Genomic DNA, 22,202 nt, shown 5'->3' with positions numbered 1-22,202 from the left:
CTTTCCGTCGGCCGATGTGCGCAGAGAAAGTCTGTGAATCGCCGGGAGAAGCACGCCGCACCATCTAGCGGCGGCGGCGGAACCATACTCGGACAGTTCGCAGCCAAGTGCGAAATAGGCGACCAGCTTGTTATTAGTTAATTTATGGTATATTAATACGAGACGCAGTCATTCACTAGTAACCGAAGAAGGGGAGAATATCAATAACATTCTCGCTTTTTCTGCATTTCCCTTGCAAACCATTCCTAATTAACATGCTGAAGTAACACAATGGCAAGAATGGTTTCCAATGCGGTGCACGAAAAAAAATTATGTTAGAATTATGGAGTTATGACTAAATTTATCAAAGTTTTCGGTTCACGAGGGACATCAAAATATTTGGTAGAAATCAGCAAAGGATTTGGGTAAAGTGTATGAAATTGGATTGCTATTTGTCAACTTACAGGCCACAGAATTTTTTTTCCCGTGTCTTATATGTCTTCGGGAGGCAATTTATATTAAGCAGACAACATTCCCCTATTAATAAAAATTAGCAGTACTTGCAAGAAGTGGCATTTTTGATAAGCGAATTCCATGATTTTCCACCGTTGGTTGCTATGTTACGTCGCACGTAACGTTGAAAGAATTAGCGATGCAAAGTTTCCATTATTTGCTGTACTCGCGTTACGTCTTGCATTGAAATGTTTATGTGTAGCAAACAGCCAACAGGAAACCAAATAACTTCGTTACTAAGGGTAACTATATCGTTCAGCGCTCAAGCGAAACTGCTCAATGTCACGAAAAGCTTTCCAAATAATTGAGTTATGCTTTGAAAATCATTGTGGAAGAGACGAGTGTGTTCATTAACATATACTCAAGGCAGAAGGCACGGAAATTTATTGCTACGGATTAAGTCGTTCCGTGCGTTTTAATACAGTGTAGAGAAATGTGGATTGCCTACTCATAAGATATTAATTAATCGGTTCTCTCCCTTTACTGACTAAATGTACGGCTATACTCCGAAACTCTGCGAACTTTTCTCGTGTACTGCGAATATGTACAACTATGGGAGTTCGGTTTAAGGATAAGTCGTTGACACTGGCAGACAGTGACGATATCACTTATTGAGAAGAGGAAGGATATTTGACGTATGTAGGGTGCAATCGAGGAAGGAAAGTAGACCTGACTACTCACGAGGAATAATTAATTCGCATAAGGAAATTCTTCGATCGCTCGCGAAAGGATGTAATTTCCGCTTCACTCCGATGGCAAAGAGACTGGAGAACGATTGTCATTCACCGTGGCATGCAAAAATGTAGTAAGAACTTACGGTACCGTTAGGGAAAATGTAAAATTGAATCGTGGACAACTGCGGGCAGCAACTCGGGCACGAAACATTTTCAGAGTAGGAAGGAACGGTGACAAACAGTTAAATCGCTCACTGCATTCGTCGCGGAATCGATATGCTAATGAAATGGTCCGGTATTTACGGCTAATCAATGAATCACTTCTAATCACCTAACCTAAGGTATAACCGAGCCGAGTTCTTTCCCCGCTTATCCGTGTTATCGCGACGAGCACCTACGTCCGAGATGTTCTCTGCCTCGCGGCCCCCTGCCCTGCACCCGCGATGCCGAGAATCGTCAGCCGCACGGAGTGTATTCCTGCCTGGAGTCGAAGCGGTCCGCTCCCTCCGAACGCCGAAATGAAATGCAAATCGCGGGCGGAGGAAAGACACCGCTTGACAGTCGTCACTTCACTGGCAGATGATCATTTACGAGGCGGTCGTGTTCCGATCATGTACGTTTAAACGATACTGTGTTTGATGAATGGATTATTTACATATATTCCGTGCTTCGCGTCGTTGGAATACAGTGCGGTGTTTCATTGTTGTAAATGACAACATTTGTTTTTCCGCATTTCACGACAATTGACCGCGGATGAGTCGATAAATCATTCATCGTGGCTAGCGTTCGCATATTTGCGCCGAGTCGCAATCCGGGATAGAAATCCCACCGAGAGACGATATTTCAAATTCCGCTCTGGACGTCCACGGCGAGCGACTGCGAAAAGGCCTCCCGCGCCATCTGTCGGCGGATTCTGAATTACTACTCGATCAGCGGTAGCTGTCGTGAGAAGACGACGCGAATAATTATTATCAGTTATAATTAGTCCATGTTTATCAGTGGTTAATCACATAACGCCGGTTATGTAGTGTTCTTTGTGACGCACAGCAAACGCGAGGAAATGAGTGAAAGTGTCTGTGTCGATGGATGTATAGGAAAAGTGAGTGAAATGCACGAGAATCAATAGTGTGATGAAAACAGCGATTCTGATAGCCGTGCAGGTGAATACTGTGATCCACAACCAGCGAGCCGAGTAAGTACGCTATTACTTATTTAAACACTTTTCACGCTCGTATTCGTTGACTGTGTTGTTCCTTTCGTTTCTCTTTCGTGTGGAAAAGTAAACTGTGTAGTGATTAATTCACTGTTTGACGATGATGACGGTTGATTGATCCCAACGTGTAATTGTGTATCCTAAGAAAACCGAAATTATTCGTGGCGTCCTTAATTGTTACAAGTTGAGTGAATCGTGGCTTAATTTAAAACTGTTTGCCTTTTCTGTGCTAAGGCGTTGATGGTTATCCCTTGCACTTTGTATGTTAGGCACTGTGCACTGTTTGAAATGTTGACGAAAGAGTGGAAGGAAGAATATTTTTCGCTAATTTTTTCCTTAGCAACGGATTGCTGGTTTCACATTAGTGAATACGGAATAATTAAATGGAAGTGTTTAGCGTGTTATATCGTCGTCCTTAAATTTGCATGAGTGAAGTGATTTTAATTGGCAGATCTTGATTAGTAATACGTGTCAATGCTAAGTCTAGCAAGTGCAATGAAAGAACAATTAACGATGTTGACGATTACACGTCCCATTCCTACCGTCAGGCGTCGTTGGTTATTCTTAACGTTCCTTTCGTGGGAATGTAATTCCTTTTGTGCTATTTCATTTTTTCTTGGCAGCGGAATAACGTAAATAATTAGGGCAGGGATATTATAACGTAAATAATTTGGGCAGTTTAATGGTAAGCTGTGATAACTTAACATGTGATTTTAAAAGCGAACTGTTAGCATAACGGAGCCCAAGGAATGTTATCGGACGTAGTAGAGGAATTACTTTTCAAACGTCAAAGGCAAACTCACAAACATTTCCCAGATTGTACTGCCTCTTTCAGTAATTCCTGATTGCTACATCATTTCCTTCGCCATACGAATGTTAACAGTGACATCCGTACTTGATATATTGGTTTAAAATCGCTTGGAAATCGTCGAAAACCACGTAAGACTCTGCATCATGAGGTACGTTTTGGTGGATATTTTGAGGTACAAGAGTACTCTATATTCCAATTATGCAAATGTTCACCACATTGCGCTTGAATCTTGGCTTAATTTACGATATTATATGCGACTTTAAGGCGGGGATTTGGTCGTTCGATGTGCCATTGTTGTGGAGAACATTAATAGTTCACGACCAATGACAATCGATGGTTCATTAGGTATGGCAAGGATTCGCATTTTGCCGCTGCGTTGCGAATAATTATCCCAATTGCTTTCCCACGCGCGATTCCTAATTCCCAACAGCGATGCGCGCAGTGGACTGCTGGAGGTTCCCCCCGCACCATCTAGCGGCCGAATCTGTATTACCACTCGATCGCTCTTGCTGCGGCAGCTGTAGTGAGAAGACGTCGCGAGTAACTAATATCAGTGATAATTGTATAATGTTTATCAGCTGTAACTGACATAACGCCGGTTCTGTAGTGTTCTTTGTGACGCTTGGCAATCGTGAGGAAAGGATTGAAAGTGTTTGTGTCGCTGGATGCATAGGAAAAGTTAGTTAAATGTACGGGAATGAAGTGTGTTGACAACAGCGATTGTGATCTACAGCCGAAGAGCCGAGTAAGTACGCTGTTACTTATTTTTCTACTTTTTACATTCATAATCGTTGTCTGTGTTATTCCTTGGCTTTCTCTTTTGTGTAGAAAAGTGAACTGTGATGTGATTAATACACTGTTTGACGATGATGACGGTTGATTGATCCCAGCGTTTAATTGTGCATCGTAAGAAAACATAAATTAGTCGTGGCGTCCTTAATTGTTACAAGTTGAGTGAATCGTGGCATAATTTAAAAGTGTTTGCCTTTGAATGTGCTAAGACGTTGATGGTTTTCCCTTGCACTTTGTATCTTAGGCACTGTGCACTGTTTGAAATGTTGACGAAGGAGTTGAAGGAAGAACATTTTTCGCGAATTCCTTAGCAACGGATTGTTTGGTTTCACAAAATTTATTACGGAATATTTTAATGGAAGTGTTTACGGTGTTACATCGTGGTCGTATACTCTGTATGTGTGAAGTTATGTACATTGGCAGATCCGGATTAATAATAAGTGTAATGCTATGTATTTGGACTGCTGTTATGAAAGCAGTCAGCGATGTCGAATAGTGCACACCGCATTTCCAATGTCAGCCGGCGTTGATTATTGTTAACGTGCCTTTCGTCCGAATATAATTCCTTGTGTGATATTTCATAACTTCTTCGCAGCGGAACTACATAATTAATTAGGGCAACGATAACATTCCATGGTAATGCTGTGTTGATTTGACATGTGACTTGAAAAGCGTAGTGTTAGCATCACGGAGGCCAAAAGAATTTTATCGGATATGGAAAAGGAATTAATTGTAAAACGTCAAATCACAAACGTTTCCTCAGACTCGTGAAATTGGAGACCAGCAAAACGCCATTGTCATATGATTGAATGGAAACCGTGAAATGTTGTAAGTAGCGGCACTCATACGCAAGTTTATTTGTGATTTTGCAAAATTATGTTCATCGTTGGTTATCGGAAATGTGGGAACGCATTGTGCAAAGCGTCGAAGACTATTTTAAGTCCTCGACACTCATTTTCGCACACCGCATGTGTTATGATTTTCGGGAAAAAATGTAAACTGTGCTCTTTCAATGCGTTACTGATTGTTACGAGGTAACCGTAGGGGATCGAAATTTCAAAAGCTTTCGCCATGGGTGATAATTACTCGATGTCATTACATCAAACTTTTTAATCGCTGGTCTTTCCCGGGAAAGGGAATGAGAAATGTGATTGTTGACGTGCTAATTATCCTTAGCAACCGGGTGTTTGCTGGTTTCATTGCTGTTGTTTTCAATTGTTTGAACAAGTACTAACGCTGAAGTTGTTGCACCGATTTGCGTGTGGGAAGTGTACCACTACTAATTGCTTGCATTGAAAAATTCTTATTGTTGCGAATTAAGTATCGATAGTAAGTATCGTACGTTTGCGTTTCATTGTCTTTGATAGGCCGTCGAAATTGTGCTTCGTAGGACGTCGTGCGTTTGATGAGTAACTGTTACAATAAATCTGTAATTGAATTGATGTAATGAATCGTTCACGAAACAACTCCGCGATTAATATATTTCTCGAATGCATCTGCAAGCTTTGTCCGTTTAACCGATTGCAAGCGTGCCATTACAACGTAAACGAGACATAATGAAAGAAAGAAATTGCGTCCTTCATGTTCCGGGAGCACAATTTTATCCATCGCATGACACGCAAGTTCGGACGGCAGCATTTTGTTTTGCTTTTCTCCAGGCTCGACACCCCCGATACCGGCTGCCTAGTCAGTGTGCGTGTCGAGACTTGCAGGAACTCAATTCGTATGGGAGTGGAAGTGGTCCGCTAGTTTTGAACGCGAAAATGAAATGCGATACGCCGAGCGACGCTCGGTGGTCGGCAGTTAATAGCATTGCCCGGATTTAATTTCCTTCAGTCAAAATTAACATTCACCAACGATGAGAAATGAGAGAAATGTGCAGGTTTACAATGATGTGTTCATAGATTGAATTTAAAAGTGATTTTACGTGCGAAACGGACGCAAGCTTTGCGTCTTCGGACGAAAAGGCTATGTGCCATTGCTGTCATTAATAGCAATTGTTCGAGACAGTCAAGATCCGAGGACTCGACAGCGTATGCATTGGCATTGTTGACCTCGGTCGTAAACAATAGCCCGGGTGCGCTCTCCCTCGGGGGATCGAACGTTCAAACTTGTGTTTGCACGCGCCCGGCGAGGCAGGCACCGGACTGCGGAGTGGCCTCCCTCGCACCATCTAGCGGCAGCGCGTGTTACTTTTTGAGCACTCACGATGCAATACTTGTCCCGGGATGCGGATGACGAGATTAATTATTACATTGTTGCAAGTTTGTCAGTGACAGCTGACATTACGTCGTTTGTATCTTCCACCTTTTGACGCTACACACGTGTAAGAAAAGGAATGATGAATGATCAATAGCCGATCCGGTTAATGAAGGGAATCGCACGTAGCAGGGTTTTAATTATTACGCTATGAATTAATTTTCGTTTCCAGAAAATCTAAAAGGAGAATACTAATCGTTGAAAGCATTTCACAAATTGACCTTCGTCTTCTTTTTTTAAAGAATTTTTCTCGGCATTTTCTGGCAATGCATAGCTCGTGGTAGCTGAGTTAAAATATTTTTTTAAGTTTAATAGTTGCCAGTTTCCCGCAGTAGTCGGATGTGCTTTAGTGTCTCTCAATTCCGTTATTTCATGTACTCGATATTTGAAAATGTGTTTCTGAAAAATGTCTGTAGCAACGGTGTGCTTGTTACTGTAATGGCGATTTCTTTCAGCTCCCATCGCTTAGTAAATGTCGCCTGTTGTTGTGTCAACTGTTTCATGATCGAAATTATTTTGGGTATGCATTCAATTTTAAAAATGGATTCGCTGGAAATGGAGCATTATGGAATGCAGACAGGAAAAGCAGTTCTCTCAAGGAATAATTTCGAGAAGTATATTGTTCGGCGTTACATTACTTTATTTAAATTTTCCGGGCTTGACTGTTTTAAGCGCGGTTTCTCTATGAATGACATAACGAATGTATCAACCTAGGAACAGAAACATATTATCCAAGAGTGGTGAATAAAAAAGTTATATCGATCGTTCGTGGAACAATATAATTTTCGCTGTAATCACCGACGTTTCCTTCATGAGATGTCATTTACTACACTTACGGAATTTACTCGAGCGATATGATTTTTTTCAGTATGTACGATGTGAGTAACTTACGTGTAGAATACGGAAGGAATGGTATGGGCCTAAGAAATGGCATGGACTGCACAAAGGCAGCGTTCTGCGCGATAAGGAAAAGTTAACTGGGAAAACTGAAGTGGCGTGTTTCAATCGTTTCACTTGAAGGAAGTGGGAGTACTGCCATTTCACGCGAAAGAAAATGCAATGCACATCCTTCAACGCATGCATGTGGTGAATAACTTGTAATTAGTTATCATAAGGATAGGGGAAAAAAATAAAAAGTGATACCAACAGCACCCGGTGTTCCCAGGCGGTCACCCATCCAAGTACTATCCGGGCCCGACGTTGCTTAACTTCGGTGATCGGACGAGAACCGGTGTATTGATTCAAAATTTTTTTTTTTATTGTTCTTTTCCACAAAACATTACAGACAAAATTTTTAACATTTGAATTTAGACCTCTTTTTATGAACAAGACATAAAGGACATATGATACCACTAGGTTTGCAATAATCCAAAAAGCAAAATTTGATTTGAACGCCCGGCCGAACACAGCAAAACTCTCCCCTCACCAGCCGGACGTCGATCCACTAGGCTATCACTGCTCTTATGTTCGGGATAGTAAACCGAGCAACAAAACTTTTTACAAATTCACATATTACGAGGTTATAAAACAAAATCTACAAAAATCGTGAAAGATAAATTAACATATTCAGCTTTTAGCTCAAACAGTCACTCATTTAAAATATTTGTTTATTTTTTGCAGGATTTATAATACCCGCTGCGTTAAATGTTACGATTTTCATGAATGTTTTGACGTGATATAAGTTAACCATCATATCGTGAAAAGGAGAAAACCAATAACAGACAAAAAGAAGATATAAAAATTAGTAGGAAAATTGAGCGTAAAAAACACATCTTTGAAAGTCCTTGCTTGGGTTCGAACCTGCGTTTTCCCACAGGTCTTGGCAGTAGCCCGCGACACATCCCCTGGGCTAACTGGGCGCTTGAGGCAAACACTGTATTTTTAGTCTTAAAACTTCCTCTTACTTTTTCGTGTTCATTTGTTTTTAAATTGAGCTCGTAATAGGAACACACTATGATCATTAATACCAATAAAAGACACAAAGAAGATACAAAATTTAGAAAGGAAATTGAGCGGAAAAAACACATCTTTGAAAGTTCTTGCTTGGGTTCGAACCTGCGTTTTCCCACAGGTCTGGGCAGTAGCCCGCGACACATCCCCTGGGCTAACTGGGCGTATGAGGCAAACACTGTATTTTTAGTCTTAAAACTTCCTCTTACTTTTTCGTGTTCATTTATTTTTAAATTGAGCTCGTAATAGGAACACACTATGATCATTTATACCAATAAAAGACACAAAGAAGATACAAAATTTAGAAAGGAAATTGAGCGGAAAAAACACATCTTTGAAAGTTCTTGCTTGGGTTCGAACCTGCGTTTTCCCACAAATCTGGGCGGTAGCCCGCGACACATCCCCTGGGCTAACTGGGCGTATGAGGCAAACACTGTATTTTTAGTCTTAAAACTTCCTCTTACTTTTTCGTGTTCATTTGTTTTTAAATTGAACCCGTAATAAAAATACCTTACGGTCATTAACATCGAACATATAGATAAAACTCGATTTGCATTTTCTATTTTAAACATTAGTGCATAGTTGTATCTTATCAAAACACATTCTCGTTTCTTGCCTTTGCTTCGCCATTGTGATGTGTCAGCCTGCTTTGTTCCCGCTGCTCGGCATTCCTCGCACCGAAGTGGGTCACGTAACGGGTTTTCTCCGACTCTGAGGCTAAAAATAGCCCTCGGTGTCTCGTTGCTCTGGCCTCTGCAGCACGGGCTGCCAACCTTGGTGTGTAGAATCTCAGCTCTCGTCGATTCACCGGACTTCGTGCTCCCGTTTCCGCTCCCCCGGCAAGGCTGCATCTTTTGTCCTGTAATAAATTTTGAGAAAATGATGTCAGTACAGCGTACTTTTCCTATTTCCCCCAACCCCCCCGAATTTATGTGTGATTTTCTGTCTTTCATTTCTGTTGTGCCTTGTGTTTTTTCGTTTTCTTTAGCTCTCTCTTTTCGGAATCAGTGTTTTGTTTAAGAAATGCTTTTTTAAGTGTTTCTGTTTCACTTTGTAGTTTTGTCATTCTATGTCCACTCATCTGCCCCCTTCTTGACACTCCTGGTTCTTCTTCTTCTTCTGTTGTTTCTTCGTCAGTCTCCCTCCCCATGGTAAAAGTAAAACCTTTCGGCACGGGGAAAGAAGTCTTGGGAACGGTCCAACCCTCTTTCGTTTCGGCCTCTTCCTCCTTGTCTTCCTCGTCTTCTATAATTATTTCCTCGACCTCCATCTCAGCATTTGATGTGTTCGACGAATATTCGTCTATGTTCCTCTCTCCCTCTTCTGTGCCTCCTCCCGACCCTGTCGGCGACGTTGAATTTTTTCTTTTTCCTCGCCTTCCGCTGTTTCTTTTTCGTCTTCTTCGTGTTGTGTTGTTGTCCGACTCCATATTCTCTGCTTCCGGAGTAGCTCCTGCACCCTCTGTTTTTCCACTCCCCCCGGAAACTTCTTCGATGTCACTCTTGTCCACTTTCATCTCAGTCCCTTGTTGCTCTTCCACCGCCGGAATGTTTCCCCCCTTGGTTTCTTCTCCTTCCTGCGTGTTCTCGCTTTGCTCCCGCACCGCTCTCTCCACCTCTTCTTCCATTTGAGTTTGTTCTTTACCTATTTCGCTCACTTCCATGGGATCTTCCCCCCTCACCCTCTCGGCGTACGTAGAGTTGGGGCCCACACTTAGTATGAGTGGGCAGTTTATCCTCAAATGCGATGTCTCCCCACACCTAGAGCACGTCGGCTTTTGCCCGTAATAATAAATCGCTGCTCTGTATCTAGCCACCTGTAGATACGACGGGATGTCTTTTGTCAATTCCATTTTGACGCTGCGGGCACCCGTGTAAGTGCCCGCTAACGTTTTCGGGCCAGCCCAAGTGTTTAGTTGGTAGTCGATTATCTTTCCGTAAGGCGCAAGTGCCTTCAACACCTCCTCCCTCGGTACCTCAATATTCAGCAAGTGAACTTTAACAATTGTCACTCTTCTACTCGCCGATGTAATCTTCACCTCCCTGTTGCCCATCTTCCTTGACTCGCCTGCGGCGAGTATTTCTTCCATTCTTCCCTCCGTCTTCAATTTCAAAAAAATCGTTCTTCTTTTGTTTGTTATTACTACCGCTACTGCCTCTTCGATCCGAACCCCGAGCTCTGACATGATGAAATCATGGATCTCTAGGGGCTGTGGTGCTTCAAAATTCTTCTCAAACTCCAAACATAGGGTGTTGACCTTTGGGTATTCCATGGCTAACCCCTGTTGCACTAGAGTTTAACTTGTTTAAACACACTTACGTGTGTCACACGTTTTTTAGTCGCGTCACAAAATCGCAAAAACTGTCCGAGCCCGCACTCAGCAAGGCTCCCGGCGATCGCAGGGTGCGATCGCCGGGGCTTAGAACCGGTTCCGAAATCCACGAAAAACAAAATACGGTCGGGAGCTCTCTCTCTAGACGTCCTCTCGCCTCGCGTATTCAACGTGGTATGGCCGTTGGCGAAGATATGTATGGCTTTTGAAGAATGTTATACTCATTCGGTGATTAGATTCGATAGTTCACTATCTGACTTTGTAACAATTTGGAGTGAAATGTCATACAGGAATGAAATTGAGCATCAACGGCGCATAAAAAATTTCCATTTCAAAAGTATCAGTTTCGGAAATGGATCTGTAAGAGTTAGTTTTCATAAATGTTGCGGAAAGGAAGACAGCTGAAGCGCGGACCTCCCGTGACAAAGTAGAGGCTTTCGAAGATGGATTACAATGGGCTGCCAACGTGGAATATGGAGTGAACTGAAAATGATGGAATAACGGACAAACGGTTTGACGTAAGAGAAACAGTCCCACCAGTTTTCTGAGTTACAAAGTGCCTTTTGTTGTCATAACAAGGAAATAACGTTAACGATCGTCTCGTGCGGCTGCAAGTAGACAAAATTTGAACGCACTGGACGGATTGTCATGCAACGAGGAACTGTGGAGACGTTACGGAGGACTTTACATATAGCGATAGTAGAAATTCATGTACGCGATAGAGGGAAAGGAAAAACATCTGCCATGAAGATAAGGAAAGAGAAAATAATGTTGCATAAATTATTAATTTGTGGGAACATTGTATCTGTTATGCTCGTGGAAAAACGATTTTTGAACTTGAACATTTGAGAGAGCCCGGAGACACCGTCACACTTCGCTTTGACAATGCGACGCCAACAATCACCGACTGTTGGAATGAAATAACTGATGAATGATCAACAATCTGTTGCTATGGCAACCAAGGAGTAATCATAACAATTAGGACCTTCTGAGCACTGAAAATGAGATATGGACTACCGTTGTGAATTTTAAAGTGGAACTTCGTTTTTGTCGTTGAAGTAAGCAATGGAAACATCACACTGAATGATGTAGGGCCCTAAAAAGGGCCGTTGGGGCGCTACCAAGTAATTTACTTGGAGCTGGTGTACTTGGTCACAGCCTTGGTGCCCTCAGACACGGCGTGCTTGGCCAGTTCACCGGGGAGCAGGAGCCTGACGGCGGTCTGCACCTCCCTGGAGGTGATGGTGGAGCGCTTGTTGTAATGAGCGAGACGGGAAGCCTCGGCGGCGATCCTCTCGAAGATGTCGTTGACGAAGGAGTTCATGATGTTCATGGCCTTGGAGGAGATACCGGTGTCAGGGTGGACCTGCTTCAAGACCTTGTAGATGTAGATTGCGTAGCTCTCCTTCCTCCTGCGCTTCTTCTTCTTGTCTCCCTTGGAGATGTTCTTCTGGGCCTTGCCGGCCTTCTTGGCAGCCTTTCCGCTAGTCTTGGGTGGCATGTTGGTACCAACGTTGCGTAGCAGCGAGAATGAAAATTTTTGGCTAGATTTTTATTATATGCCGTGAAGTCGGGACTCGCCGACACCGGATTGGTCGAGTAGACGGAGCAGTCGGCCAGCGGCAGGCCATAAAATGTATAAGCCACACAGACACGGTTCTAATCAACATTTCGTCGAGAGGTCTACACCGTACCGCCGAAAGCAACTCGATTCAACATGTCTGGACGCGGAAAAGGAGGCAAAGTCAAGGGAAAGTCCAAGTCCCGTTCCAGCAGGGCCGGACTTCAGTTCCCCGTGGGACGTATCCACCGTCTGCTCCGCAAGGGCAACTACGCCGAGCGCGTTGGTGCCGGTGCCCCCGTGTACCTCGCCGCCGTCATGGAGTACCTGGCCGCCGAAGTCCTGGAATTGGCAGGCAACGCTGCCCGTGACAACAAGAAGACGAGGATCATTCCCCGTCATCTTCAGCTGGCCATCCGCAACGACGAGGAGTTGAACAAGCTCCTGTCTGGCGTCACCATCGCCCAGGGTGGTGTCTTGCCCAACATCCAGGCCGTGCTTCTGCCCAAGAAGACCGAGAAGAAGGCTTAAGCGTTCTCTTCTTACGAAGAGAATAAAAAAATGGTCCTTTTTAGGACCGCAAACCATCTAGGTCTGTCAGTCTTACGACTATGTCAAAGAATTTGGTACTCTTCCCAGAATGTGCACATAAAAAGTCTAGAAATTACTTTCTGTTTCTCTGGTGGAGAGGTCGTGGATCGAGTTGTCAAGTGGTTATAAAATTTGAAAATTATAACATAATAGAACGATAGCAAGTGTGACGAAAGCATACCAACAGAGTTAGAGAAACTGTGATGATGAATGAATAGTAATTAAGGGATTAGTATTATGATGGGGGAAAAACATGTTGCAATACCATAGCTTCGCCTTGTAAAAGGAACATTTGAATGGATATCCAAAAAGTCCGAATGCTATGTAGCAGTTTGAAAATATGTTGGCAGCAGTGCGTTTCTAAGCAACAGATAGGCGATGTATAACAATGTGTCATAGTCACCGCATTCGGTCGAAGAATTGTTTGAAAATCGACGAAGGCGTTTGGTCGTTGCTAAGTAACACTATCAATGGACGACATTGTTAACGGCTTGTGCCGCTGTAAAATGTAACAATAACTACCGGAAATAGAACACTTAGTGACCATTATTGTTGAAGTCGGTAATATGGGTTGGATTAAGAAATAGAAACAAATTGATCGTCCCTCAGCAGTTTACTCAATCAACTTTCAATATGAATGAAAGTATTTGGTTTACTAGCATAATAGTAACTTGTCATGTGACAATTCCATCAATTTTTTTTTTCTTTACTCAACCAGTACCGTAGTTCTCATGTATTATCGATGACATCACATTTCTGTGATTGCGACGAGTGTAAGCAATGGCAAATAATATCCTGCATGTTCTATGGTCCTGAAAAGGACCTTTGTTATTCGATGATGCTGCAGCTGCCAGATGTAATGGGCTGCTGCCGCGATGGAAATCTAACCACCGAATCCGTACAGGGTGCGTCCCTGGCGCTTGAGGGCGTACACGACGTCCATGGCGGTCACGGTCTTCCTCTTGGCGTGTTCGGTGTAGGTGACGGCGTCACGGATCACGTTCTCAAGGAACACCTTGAGGACACCGCGGGTCTCCTCGTAGATGAGTCCGGAGATACGCTTGACACCTCCGCGGCGGGCCAGACGGCGAATGGCCGGCTTGGTGATGCCCTGGATGTTGTCGCGAAGAACCTTGCGATGACGCTTGGCGCCTCCTTTCCCCAAGCTTCGGCTTTCCATTTTATAACGTCTTTCGACGGTCTCGCACTCTCAGCCAATCACATTTCGGCACATGTAAGAGTCTACACACTCATGCCAATATATTGGGTCGAGAAATCGGCCGCTTCAGTTACTGCCGGTTTAGAGACCGAAAGCTTAATCCGACCTCTGCCGCAGCTCTCTAGCGTTTACGCCACCGATAACGACTCTGCCCGTCTGGACCTTCGCCACCCGCTTGACCTTGCCTTCTTGGACACGATTTTTGGACTACACGCCACAGCACTCCGCTTCCATCGGGAGCAGAGACAACACGTCTGATTCCCGTCGCTAAAGGGGCGCCCGGGGGGCCGCAGCTGACTGGGCTCGTACCTACCTTTCGAACCCGGTCACTGTGGTTATCACCTCCGGGTGGTGCCTTTGCCCAAAGCGACACTCCCAGGTTGTCTCGGCCGTTACCTCAGGCACTAGAGTCTAACTCATTGCACGCCTGAGGGACACGGCCGGGTCCCCTCGCTAGGGTGATAGGCCCCAAACAGCCCTCCCTGCCCTCCCCAACGAATCATCGGGCCGCCATGGATTCCATGGCGGCCACTGCATCCACCGGCGCACCAACAGCAGCATCTCGGTCCACGGACTGTGGTACTGAGGCACCGTTTTCCGGCCATCCGACTCTCTATAGCTGTCGAATGGCATCCACGAACCTGCGCCAAGACCACGTCAACCAGTTGCCACCATTGCTGGAATCCCCGGACTCACCAAGCTCCGACTATTCGGAAGAATCCTCAACGGCCCCCTTAAGGGCCTCACCATCGGCCCTCTTAAGGGCCTCAGCTTCATGTTCCTCTGTCCAGGACGTCAATTATGCCACCAATAGCCCTACTGCGTCCACGCAGCATCAATCCGCTGCCTCCGGAGGCCCTCAAGAGGGCCAAAATGGTCATGCTCAGGACCACATGGAAATTTCCGATGCCATCTTTCCTTCCGATGCTTACGTTCCATCCGGTGCTTTTATACCGGTGAAAACCAACAAGAGGAAGAGAGGCCCCGCCTCGCCGCCAACGCTGCAACCAGCTAAACAGCAAATTGTGATGTCAAATAAGTTCAATGCCCTCTCCAACTTGGAAGACTCGGTTTCCAACGCGAAACAAGCACCAACCGAACAAACTCCGGACTCAGCCATTCTGGCCCCGGCACCCACTGCTCCGAAGCGTCCTCCACGGCGCCAACGCCCGCCTCCGTTCCTGATTTACGGAATCTCTGATTATAGGAAGTCCATCGAGCTAATAAAATCAGTAGTAAAAGGGGAATTTCACCTCGATATACGGCGTGACTTCACGAGGGTCCACCTCGACAACATTGAAGACCATAAAGCACTCAAAGAACTGCTGGCAAAAGAGCAGGCACAGGCCTCATCTTACGCCTTGCCAACTGAACGTACTGCTTCCTTCCTTGTGAGAGGTCTAGATGCTGATTTTGATCTGCAATATCTCACGGAGTTATTTGAAGGAGAAGGCATTCCTGTAGTCTCCGTACGGCCCCTCCTCAACAGGGATAAAGAAAAGAAGGATCTGCATCACCTCACTGTACGGCCCACCGCCGAGTGGACACTGAAGCAGATAGGAGCGCTACGGAAAGTTGGGCCAGTCCACCTTCGGCTCACTCCATTTAAATATGATCGGCCTCAAATGTGCTACCGGTGTAATAGATTCGGCCACTCAAGTGTGCACTGCACTGCCTCACCACGCTGCTGGTCCTGTGCAGGTGCGCACCATGGCTCACAATGTCCGGTACCTAAAACCACACCGGCAACATGCTGTAATTGCGAGGGAGAACATCCCGCTATGTCGAGGAAATGTCCGGTGTATAAGAAACACCTTGAGAAGCTGAGAGCTTCGCAAAAGAAGCCACAGGAACCCGCTGCACCCAAGCCTATTCCAACTCTAGGGCGACAAAACCCCTGGGGAACTGGACTCCCTGCACCGTCTCAGAAGCCTTCATCTGCTCCACGCCTGCGCCTGGATGCTGAATTTCCTGCCTTTCCAGACTCTCAACGTCCCGCGCGAACACCCACTACTACCACCAACGCAACCGCTGCTGATACGCCAGACCTGGCAGCAGCTATACAATCCTTGATTGCAGTAACCTCGGCAATCCAAACACAATTAATGCAGCAACAGACACTAATGTCTAGGGTACTCGCCGCTCTCAACATAAGCGTTCCCTAGATACGTCAAGCTACCACCTCGCCTCATAATTGCAGCGTGGAATGCAAATGGAGGTCTATTTTGGAAGACCCCTGAACTGCTCTCCTTCCTTGGTGAATACAAGGTTGACGCTGCTTTAATCAGCGAAACAAAACTGCTCCCCACAACTAAATGGACAGTTCCTGGATACACAGTCTTTCGCACCGATAGAGCTGGTCCAACTCCAAGCGGCGGAACAGCAATTCTCCTCCGAGAAGGCTTACGCGGCTTCCAACTGCCTGACCCTCCAAACTCGTCCGTTGAATCAACTTCACTTCAATTAATCACTGATTCAGGCGACCTAACCTTAGTCGCAGCATATCAGAAACCAGGCCGTGACTTCTGCGCTGAAGACTACGCAGCATTATTACAGAGAGGACCGCCGACTATACTTGGCGGTGACTTAAATGCCAAAGACCCCTCCTGGCACTCCACAACGCCTAATTCCAGAGGGAATAAACTCCGAAATTGGCTGAATGACACCGCCATAAGAGCACTGGGACCAGACCAACCTACCCATTACCACTTTAATGGATCGAGCGATGTCCTGGACATCTTCTTGATGGCGAAACTGCAACTATCTGTCTTCTGCCGCACCATACAAGCTCTCGAGAGTGACCACTACCCGGTCCTCTGCTACGCAGGGATTAAACCTACTCGCTTACCACAACCGACCCATCACAATCTCGCCAAGGCTGATTGGCAACTCTTCCGAAGTACGCTGGCATCCAAGCTCCCGGAAGCAGCGACTGTCGAAACCCCAGAGCAAATCGACGATCTTGTCTCGAATCTGACAAAGCAGATGAAGGAAGCTGCCGAATCTGCAATCCCGGTAGCAGCACGTAGTCCTCCGGATTACCTAGATCTCCCAGCAGGGATCAAGGACCTACTGCGAAGAAAAAATAAGGCAAGAAATACTTTCCAGCGCACGCACACTCCCAGCGACAAACGCAAATACCAGGCTCTAAAAAGGAAGGCACACGAGGCGGTTGTCGACTTCCGACGCAGCTCCTGGGAGAAAAAACTCTCCTCCCTGAATACGGATGACGGCAGCATCTGGCGGATGGCAAGACTTATGCGATCACCATTCGTCAAGATACCACCCATTCGCACGCCAACGGCGACAGCATGCAGTAACGAGGAGAAGGCTACTTGCTTCGCTGACTACTTGGAAGAATGCTTTCAACCAAACGCGCCAAACCCACTAGCAGCTGACATCGATCAATTAGAAAAGGAAGAGCCACCTCTACCTCCCGCTGATATGGAACCTCCGCAAGTCACTCTAGATATGATCGCTGAGGGATTAAAACGACTTCCATTAAGAAAGGCTCCGGGACCGGACGGAATCCGGAATGAAATTCTGCGGCAATTGCCGAGGGCTGCTGGAATTTTAATTGCCCTCATCTTCACGGCCTGCCTTAAACTGCAGTATTTTCCTACCACCTGGAAAAAGGCGAAGGTTATTGGACTCCAAAAGCAGGGAAAATCACCTTCAAAAATATCAAGCTACAGACCAATTTCCCTTCTCGACGGACTTGGCAAGATGTTGGAAAGAATTATTCAAGTCCACTTACAGCAGCACACTGAAACAGAAAAAATTCTACCATCCTTTCAATTCGGATTCCGCCACCACCACTCAACTTCTCATGCTCTCTTAAAAGTTACCAACTTTATTACCGGATCCTTCAATAACAAAAGCTGCTGTGCCGCCGCCTTCTTAGACGTGAGTAAGGCATTTGATCGGGTCTGGCATCAAGGCCTAATTTGGAAACTGCGTTCATTCCGTTACCCAACGTGGATCACCGGCATAATAGCGAATTACCTACAAGGAAGATCCTTCAACGTCACCTGGGATGGCGCATCCTCAACCGACCGACTCATCCTTGCAGGCGTCCCACAAGGATCAGTCCTTGGACCCCAACTATACTCCATATACACAGCTGACTTCCCACAGGATTTCGGCTGGAATACCACAGCTAGCCTGTTTGCAGACGACGCGGCACTCCTCTGCCGATCAACGCGGCCGAAATTCGCTGCAATGTACCTACAATCTGCCCTCAACCGAACTTCCAACTGGTACGCCAAATGGAGAATTGATTTAAACCCTACCAAAACAACGGCGGTCATGTTTGAACGCAGGAAGAGGAAGGCTCACCAACCTGCGGCAGCAACATCCCTAAGAGGCCAAACAATAGAGTGGAGCTCCTCCGCCACTTACCTCGGTATCAAGCTGGATAAAAAGCTACAATTCAAGGAACACCTCCTGGGACTTCGTCAAAAACTCAGCAGAAACGCCGCAAACCTCAGACCATTACTGAACTCCAACGCCATTCCTCAGCACCTAAAACTGAGAATCTTCAAAGCTATTCTGATGCCCATAGTAACATATGCCTCCCCAATTTGGTCTGGACTGGCATTGAAAGGTCCAAAAACTACATTAGACAAGACCATCAGGAACATCCTGCGCCTAATAACAAGAATGCCGAGATGGACTGGCAACGAGGCGCTCTACCTCGCAACGGGGGAAACAACTGTGGATCAACGCATGCAGGAGGAGGCGAAGCGTTTCTTCGAGAAGACGCGAACATCACAAATAAATTACATCGCATCCATGGCGGTAGCAAATCTCAACTCTTGGGACTGCTACCGTCGACCAGTGTCGTCTACAGGAGACACTGAACACCTACCCCAAACCAGGAATTAAATATTCCCAGTCCTGGAAGACAGGACAGTAAACTTGCACCATCTTCAAAGTGCCCGGATGGGCGGAATGAAGAAACAACAAATGAATCAGCTCGTCTTCAGTTACTTTCCCGACAGGAAAATGGCACGTACCAAGCAGACAGCCCGTAAGTCGACCGGAGGCAAAGCCCCCAGGAAGCAGCTGGCCACCAAGGCCGCTCGCAAGAGCGCGCCGGCCACCGGTGGAGTGAAGAAGCCCCACAGGTATCGCCCAGGTACCGTGGCCCTCCGAGAGATCAGGAGATACCAGAAGAGCACCGAGCTTCTGATCCGCAAGCTGCCCTTCCAGCGCCTGGTCCGTGAGATCGCCCAGGACTTCAAGACCGACCTCCGCTTCCAGAGCTCCGCCGTCATGGCTTTGCAGGAGGCGTCCGAGGCCTACCTCGTGGGTCTTTTCGAGGACACCAACCTGTGCGCCATCCACGCCAAGCGCGTCACCATCATGCCAAAGGACATCCAGCTGGCACGCCGTATCCGCGGAGAGCGCGCTTAGATCGTCGTCGCTGTCGACTTCTTGTCGGCACAAAAACAAAAGTCCTTTTCAGGACTAGACGTCATACAGACGATTGTTTCCCATTGCTTTCATCGACGAGAATGAAATAATATTTCATAAAGAAAAGCTGAAAGAGAATGAAAAAATAATAAAGTTGTAATTAATGATAATTATAATTAACTAATGAAAAATAGTATAGAAAAATACTGGAAGGTATGAATATAACTTATGAAAAGATGTTTTTTTGCAGATGGAGTGCTTGGCATCCTGGCAGTTTCCTGACGGAAAATGTTATCTTTACAGAATGGCAATTTAAATTTCATAAGTAACGGAAATTTCGAAGTTCTTTCAGAATAACAAAGTCAGGAGTACACTCAATCGTTTATCGAGTTACGACAATGTAGGCATCTCTCGAACTCAAAAAATGTCGTCAGGAGATGTTGCCATGCGCGACGATTGTTTTCCGCCAGCAGTTTTGTCACGGAAAATACTAATGCAACAATGACATTCGCCAAGATTTCATTGTTTTCAACAATCGACCGTCTTGGTTGCAAATATGTGAAACGCAAATACTTCATTCTTTTGAGCAATCAGGCTTTCTGCTGCAGCAGACGTCTCTTTCGAAACTTAGGTTCATAGGTAAATTTTTACTGCCAAAAAATTATCTGACAACCTTCAATGGAAGGTGCATTAATTTGACGTAAAATTAGCGGTTTTGTAGAAGGAATATTGTCCATCTACTCATTTCCTTCAATGGGTAAGGTTTGAAACTTTATTGGGTAAGGTGAAGGAGTTTGGAATTTTGTTTTAAGCATGGAAAATAGTCATCTGTATGACTTGATGGCCCTTAAGAGGGCCTAAATTGAACTTCGCGTACATCGAAGTTCGGTGAACCTGCGAGGTTCGGTCGCTCACTTCTTCTTGGGGGCGGCGGCGGCCTTCTTTGCTGCCGCGGGCTTGGGCTTGGTGGGCGTCTTCTTGGGCTTGGGCGCCTTGGGCTTGGTGGGCGCCTTCTTTGCCTTCGATGGGGACTTTGCTGCCTTCGCCGCTGGCTTGGCTGCTGCGGGCTTCTTCTTGGGCTTGTCTGCTTTCTTTGCCTTCTTCGCAGGAGGCGCGGACTTGGAGCGCTCCTTGGGCGCGGACCGCTTGGTGGCAGCCTTCTCCTTCTTCGCGGGCTTCGGCTTCTTGGCCGCGGCGGTCTTCTTGGCTGCGGTCTTCTTCGCCTTGGCTGCAGCGGGTGCAGCCTTGTCCTTCAGCGTGGTGGAGCTCAGCTTGAAGGACCCCGACGCTCCCTTGCCCTTGGTCTGTACGAGTGTGCCGGAGGTGACGGCGGACTTGAGGTACTTCTTGATGAAGGGGGAGAGCTTCTCGGCGTCGACCTTGTAGGAGGCGGCGATGTACTTCTTGATGGCCTGGAGGGAGGAGCCGCCGCGTTCCTTGAGGCTCTTGACGGCGTTGTTGACCATCTCGGAGGTCGGTGGATGGGAGGGCTTTGCGCGGGCCTTCTTGGAGGCGGCGCCCTTGCTGGCCTTCTTGGATGCTGCGGAGGCGGCGGGCAGGGGCTTGACGGCTGCGGTGCCGGACGGCTGGGCCGCCGGGGGCGCTGCTGCGGCTGCTGCGGTAGCGTCTGCCATGGTCTCGGACGAGAGGTATGAAGCGATGAAATTTTCGCGTTTCCCACCTTCGAGATATCGTACCATTTCGGAGCGCGTTCGCCGCTGTCGAACTTGTCGTCGGCGTTCTCCTTCGAATCTTTGTACTCGACTTCGTCTCGCACTTTATCGTTTCGGACGGCGCCGGCGGCTCCGACGTCGGCGTCCGATCTCGACGCGCGAGGCGACAGTCCCGGCCGCGCGCGGGCGGCCCGCCGTCGGCGACCGGAACGTCGCGGGCGCCGCGGCGCCCGAGCGAAATACGGCATGTCACCGGCGCGCCTTCCGACCCGATAATTAAAGTGTCGCCGTGGCGTCGCGGGTTCGCGTGGTCGATCGGCGACCTGCCTCGCCGTTTCTCTGAACCTTCCTGCGTGTGCCGGCACGCCGGCGCCGGTCTGGACGGCGCCCCGCGGACGGAGAACGATGGTCGGAAGATGTGCCTGTCGGACGGATCGGCGTCGTGTCGCGACGACTCGATCCGCGGTTGTGCATTCGTCTGTTGCACTTTTCGATCCGAGTTTGCGGCGATTTCGATCGACGATCGAGACGCCACTTCGGCGTCGCCGAAACGCGACTGTTTCCCTCGATCTCGCCTTTTCGCGACGCCGAAATCACTCTTTCCGCGTGCGACTGCGATCGTTCGCGCTGCCGCGAACCCGCGATCCCCGGGAGAAGCGGACGAATGTCCATAATTTTTGTTCTCGTGCCGTTATTCCACAAACGGCGGCACTCGATTATCGTTTCCCCTTTCCGGCGGGGGCTGAATGTCGCGAGAGTATTCCGATTGCGCCGCGAGTCGTGATATTCGAAGGAAATGGAATGACTCCGTTTGACGCTCCTACGGTTTTCGGTTCGCCCCGTTCGTTTCACTCCGTGCGCTTTCTGTGCCTATTCTGGGGGGGAATGTGGTGAATTTGATTCCTGGGCAGGGATTGCGAAAGGTTGGTGAAAAAAAAATTACGCCTCGACGGGAGGGATTGTCGAGTGAGGCTGGCTTTTCCATACTCGAGTCGCAGGATATTTCTGGTCTAGCGTGCGATTCTGGAAATTGATGACTGCGATTTTCTGTGTGTGAGAAGGCTGATTTTGAATGACTTTTGTGAAAATGAATTACCGTTCCCTACAACATTGTGACGACGTAGCGCGTTACACGTATTACTTAAATTACCACACGCCACTTCGGGATTGGAAATGATGTGTCTTTCCCGCAGGAACGTGTATTCGTGAATGCGGAC

At 46.9% G+C, this 22,202-nt stretch overlaps 4 protein-coding genes across 4 annotated transcripts; 1 reads left to right on the top strand and 3 right to left on the bottom strand.

The window, feature by feature from the left end:
* Positions 1-11,612: 11,612 nt before the first annotated feature.
* On the bottom strand, positions 11,613-12,042 carry LOC124173622 (histone H2B). Its single transcript, XM_046553043.1, has one exon. The coding sequence runs from the start codon at positions 12,022-12,024 to the stop codon at positions 11,653-11,655; it is 372 nt and encodes a 123-aa protein (XP_046408999.1). The 5' UTR covers positions 12,025-12,042; the 3' UTR covers positions 11,613-11,652.
* A 193-nt stretch (positions 12,043-12,235) lies between these two features.
* On the top strand, positions 12,236-12,668 carry LOC124173619 (histone H2A). Its single transcript, XM_046553040.1, has one exon. It carries the CDS (start codon positions 12,241-12,243, stop codon positions 12,613-12,615), a length of 375 nt encoding a protein of 124 aa, XP_046408996.1. The 5' UTR covers positions 12,236-12,240; the 3' UTR covers positions 12,616-12,668.
* An 812-nt stretch (positions 12,669-13,480) lies between these two features.
* Positions 13,481-13,855, bottom strand: LOC124173630 (histone H4-like). The gene has a single exon (XM_046553051.1). The coding sequence runs from the start codon at positions 13,853-13,855 to the stop codon at positions 13,559-13,561; it is 297 nt and encodes a 98-aa protein (XP_046409007.1). The 3' UTR covers positions 13,481-13,558.
* Positions 13,856-20,152: 6,297 nt separating this feature from the next.
* LOC124173610 (late histone H1-like) lies at positions 20,153-21,750 on the bottom strand. The gene has a single exon (XM_046553031.1). It carries the CDS (start codon positions 21,010-21,012, stop codon positions 20,224-20,226), a length of 789 nt encoding a protein of 262 aa, XP_046408987.1. The 5' UTR covers positions 21,013-21,750; the 3' UTR covers positions 20,153-20,223.
* Between the last annotated feature and the right edge of the window lie 452 nt (positions 21,751-22,202).

The sequence above is a fragment of the Ischnura elegans genome, unplaced genomic scaffold, assembly GCF_921293095.1.
Source record: "Ischnura elegans unplaced genomic scaffold, ioIscEleg1.1, whole genome shotgun sequence".
Taxonomy (NCBI): Eukaryota; Metazoa; Arthropoda; class Insecta; order Odonata; family Coenagrionidae; genus Ischnura; species Ischnura elegans.
Note: the sequence above shows the minus strand (reverse complement) of the source record. Positions and strands in the feature narration are given on the sequence as shown.

What these genes read in the sequence shown, in the direction of transcription:
- LOC124173622 (XM_046553043.1), bottom strand. Translation starts at nt 12,024, where the DNA reads ATGCCACCCAAGACTAGCGGAAAGGCTGCCAAGAAGGCCGGCAAGGCC.
- LOC124173619 (XM_046553040.1), top strand. Translation starts at nt 12,241, where the DNA reads ATGTCTGGACGCGGAAAAGGAGGCAAAGTCAAGGGAAAGTCCAAGTCC.
- LOC124173630 (XM_046553051.1), bottom strand. Translation starts at nt 13,855, where the DNA reads ATGGAAAGCCGAAGCTTGGGGAAAGGAGGCGCCAAGCGTCATCGCAAG.
- LOC124173610 (XM_046553031.1), bottom strand. Translation starts at nt 21,012, where the DNA reads ATGGTACGATATCTCGAAGGTGGGAAACGCGAAAATTTCATCGCTTCA.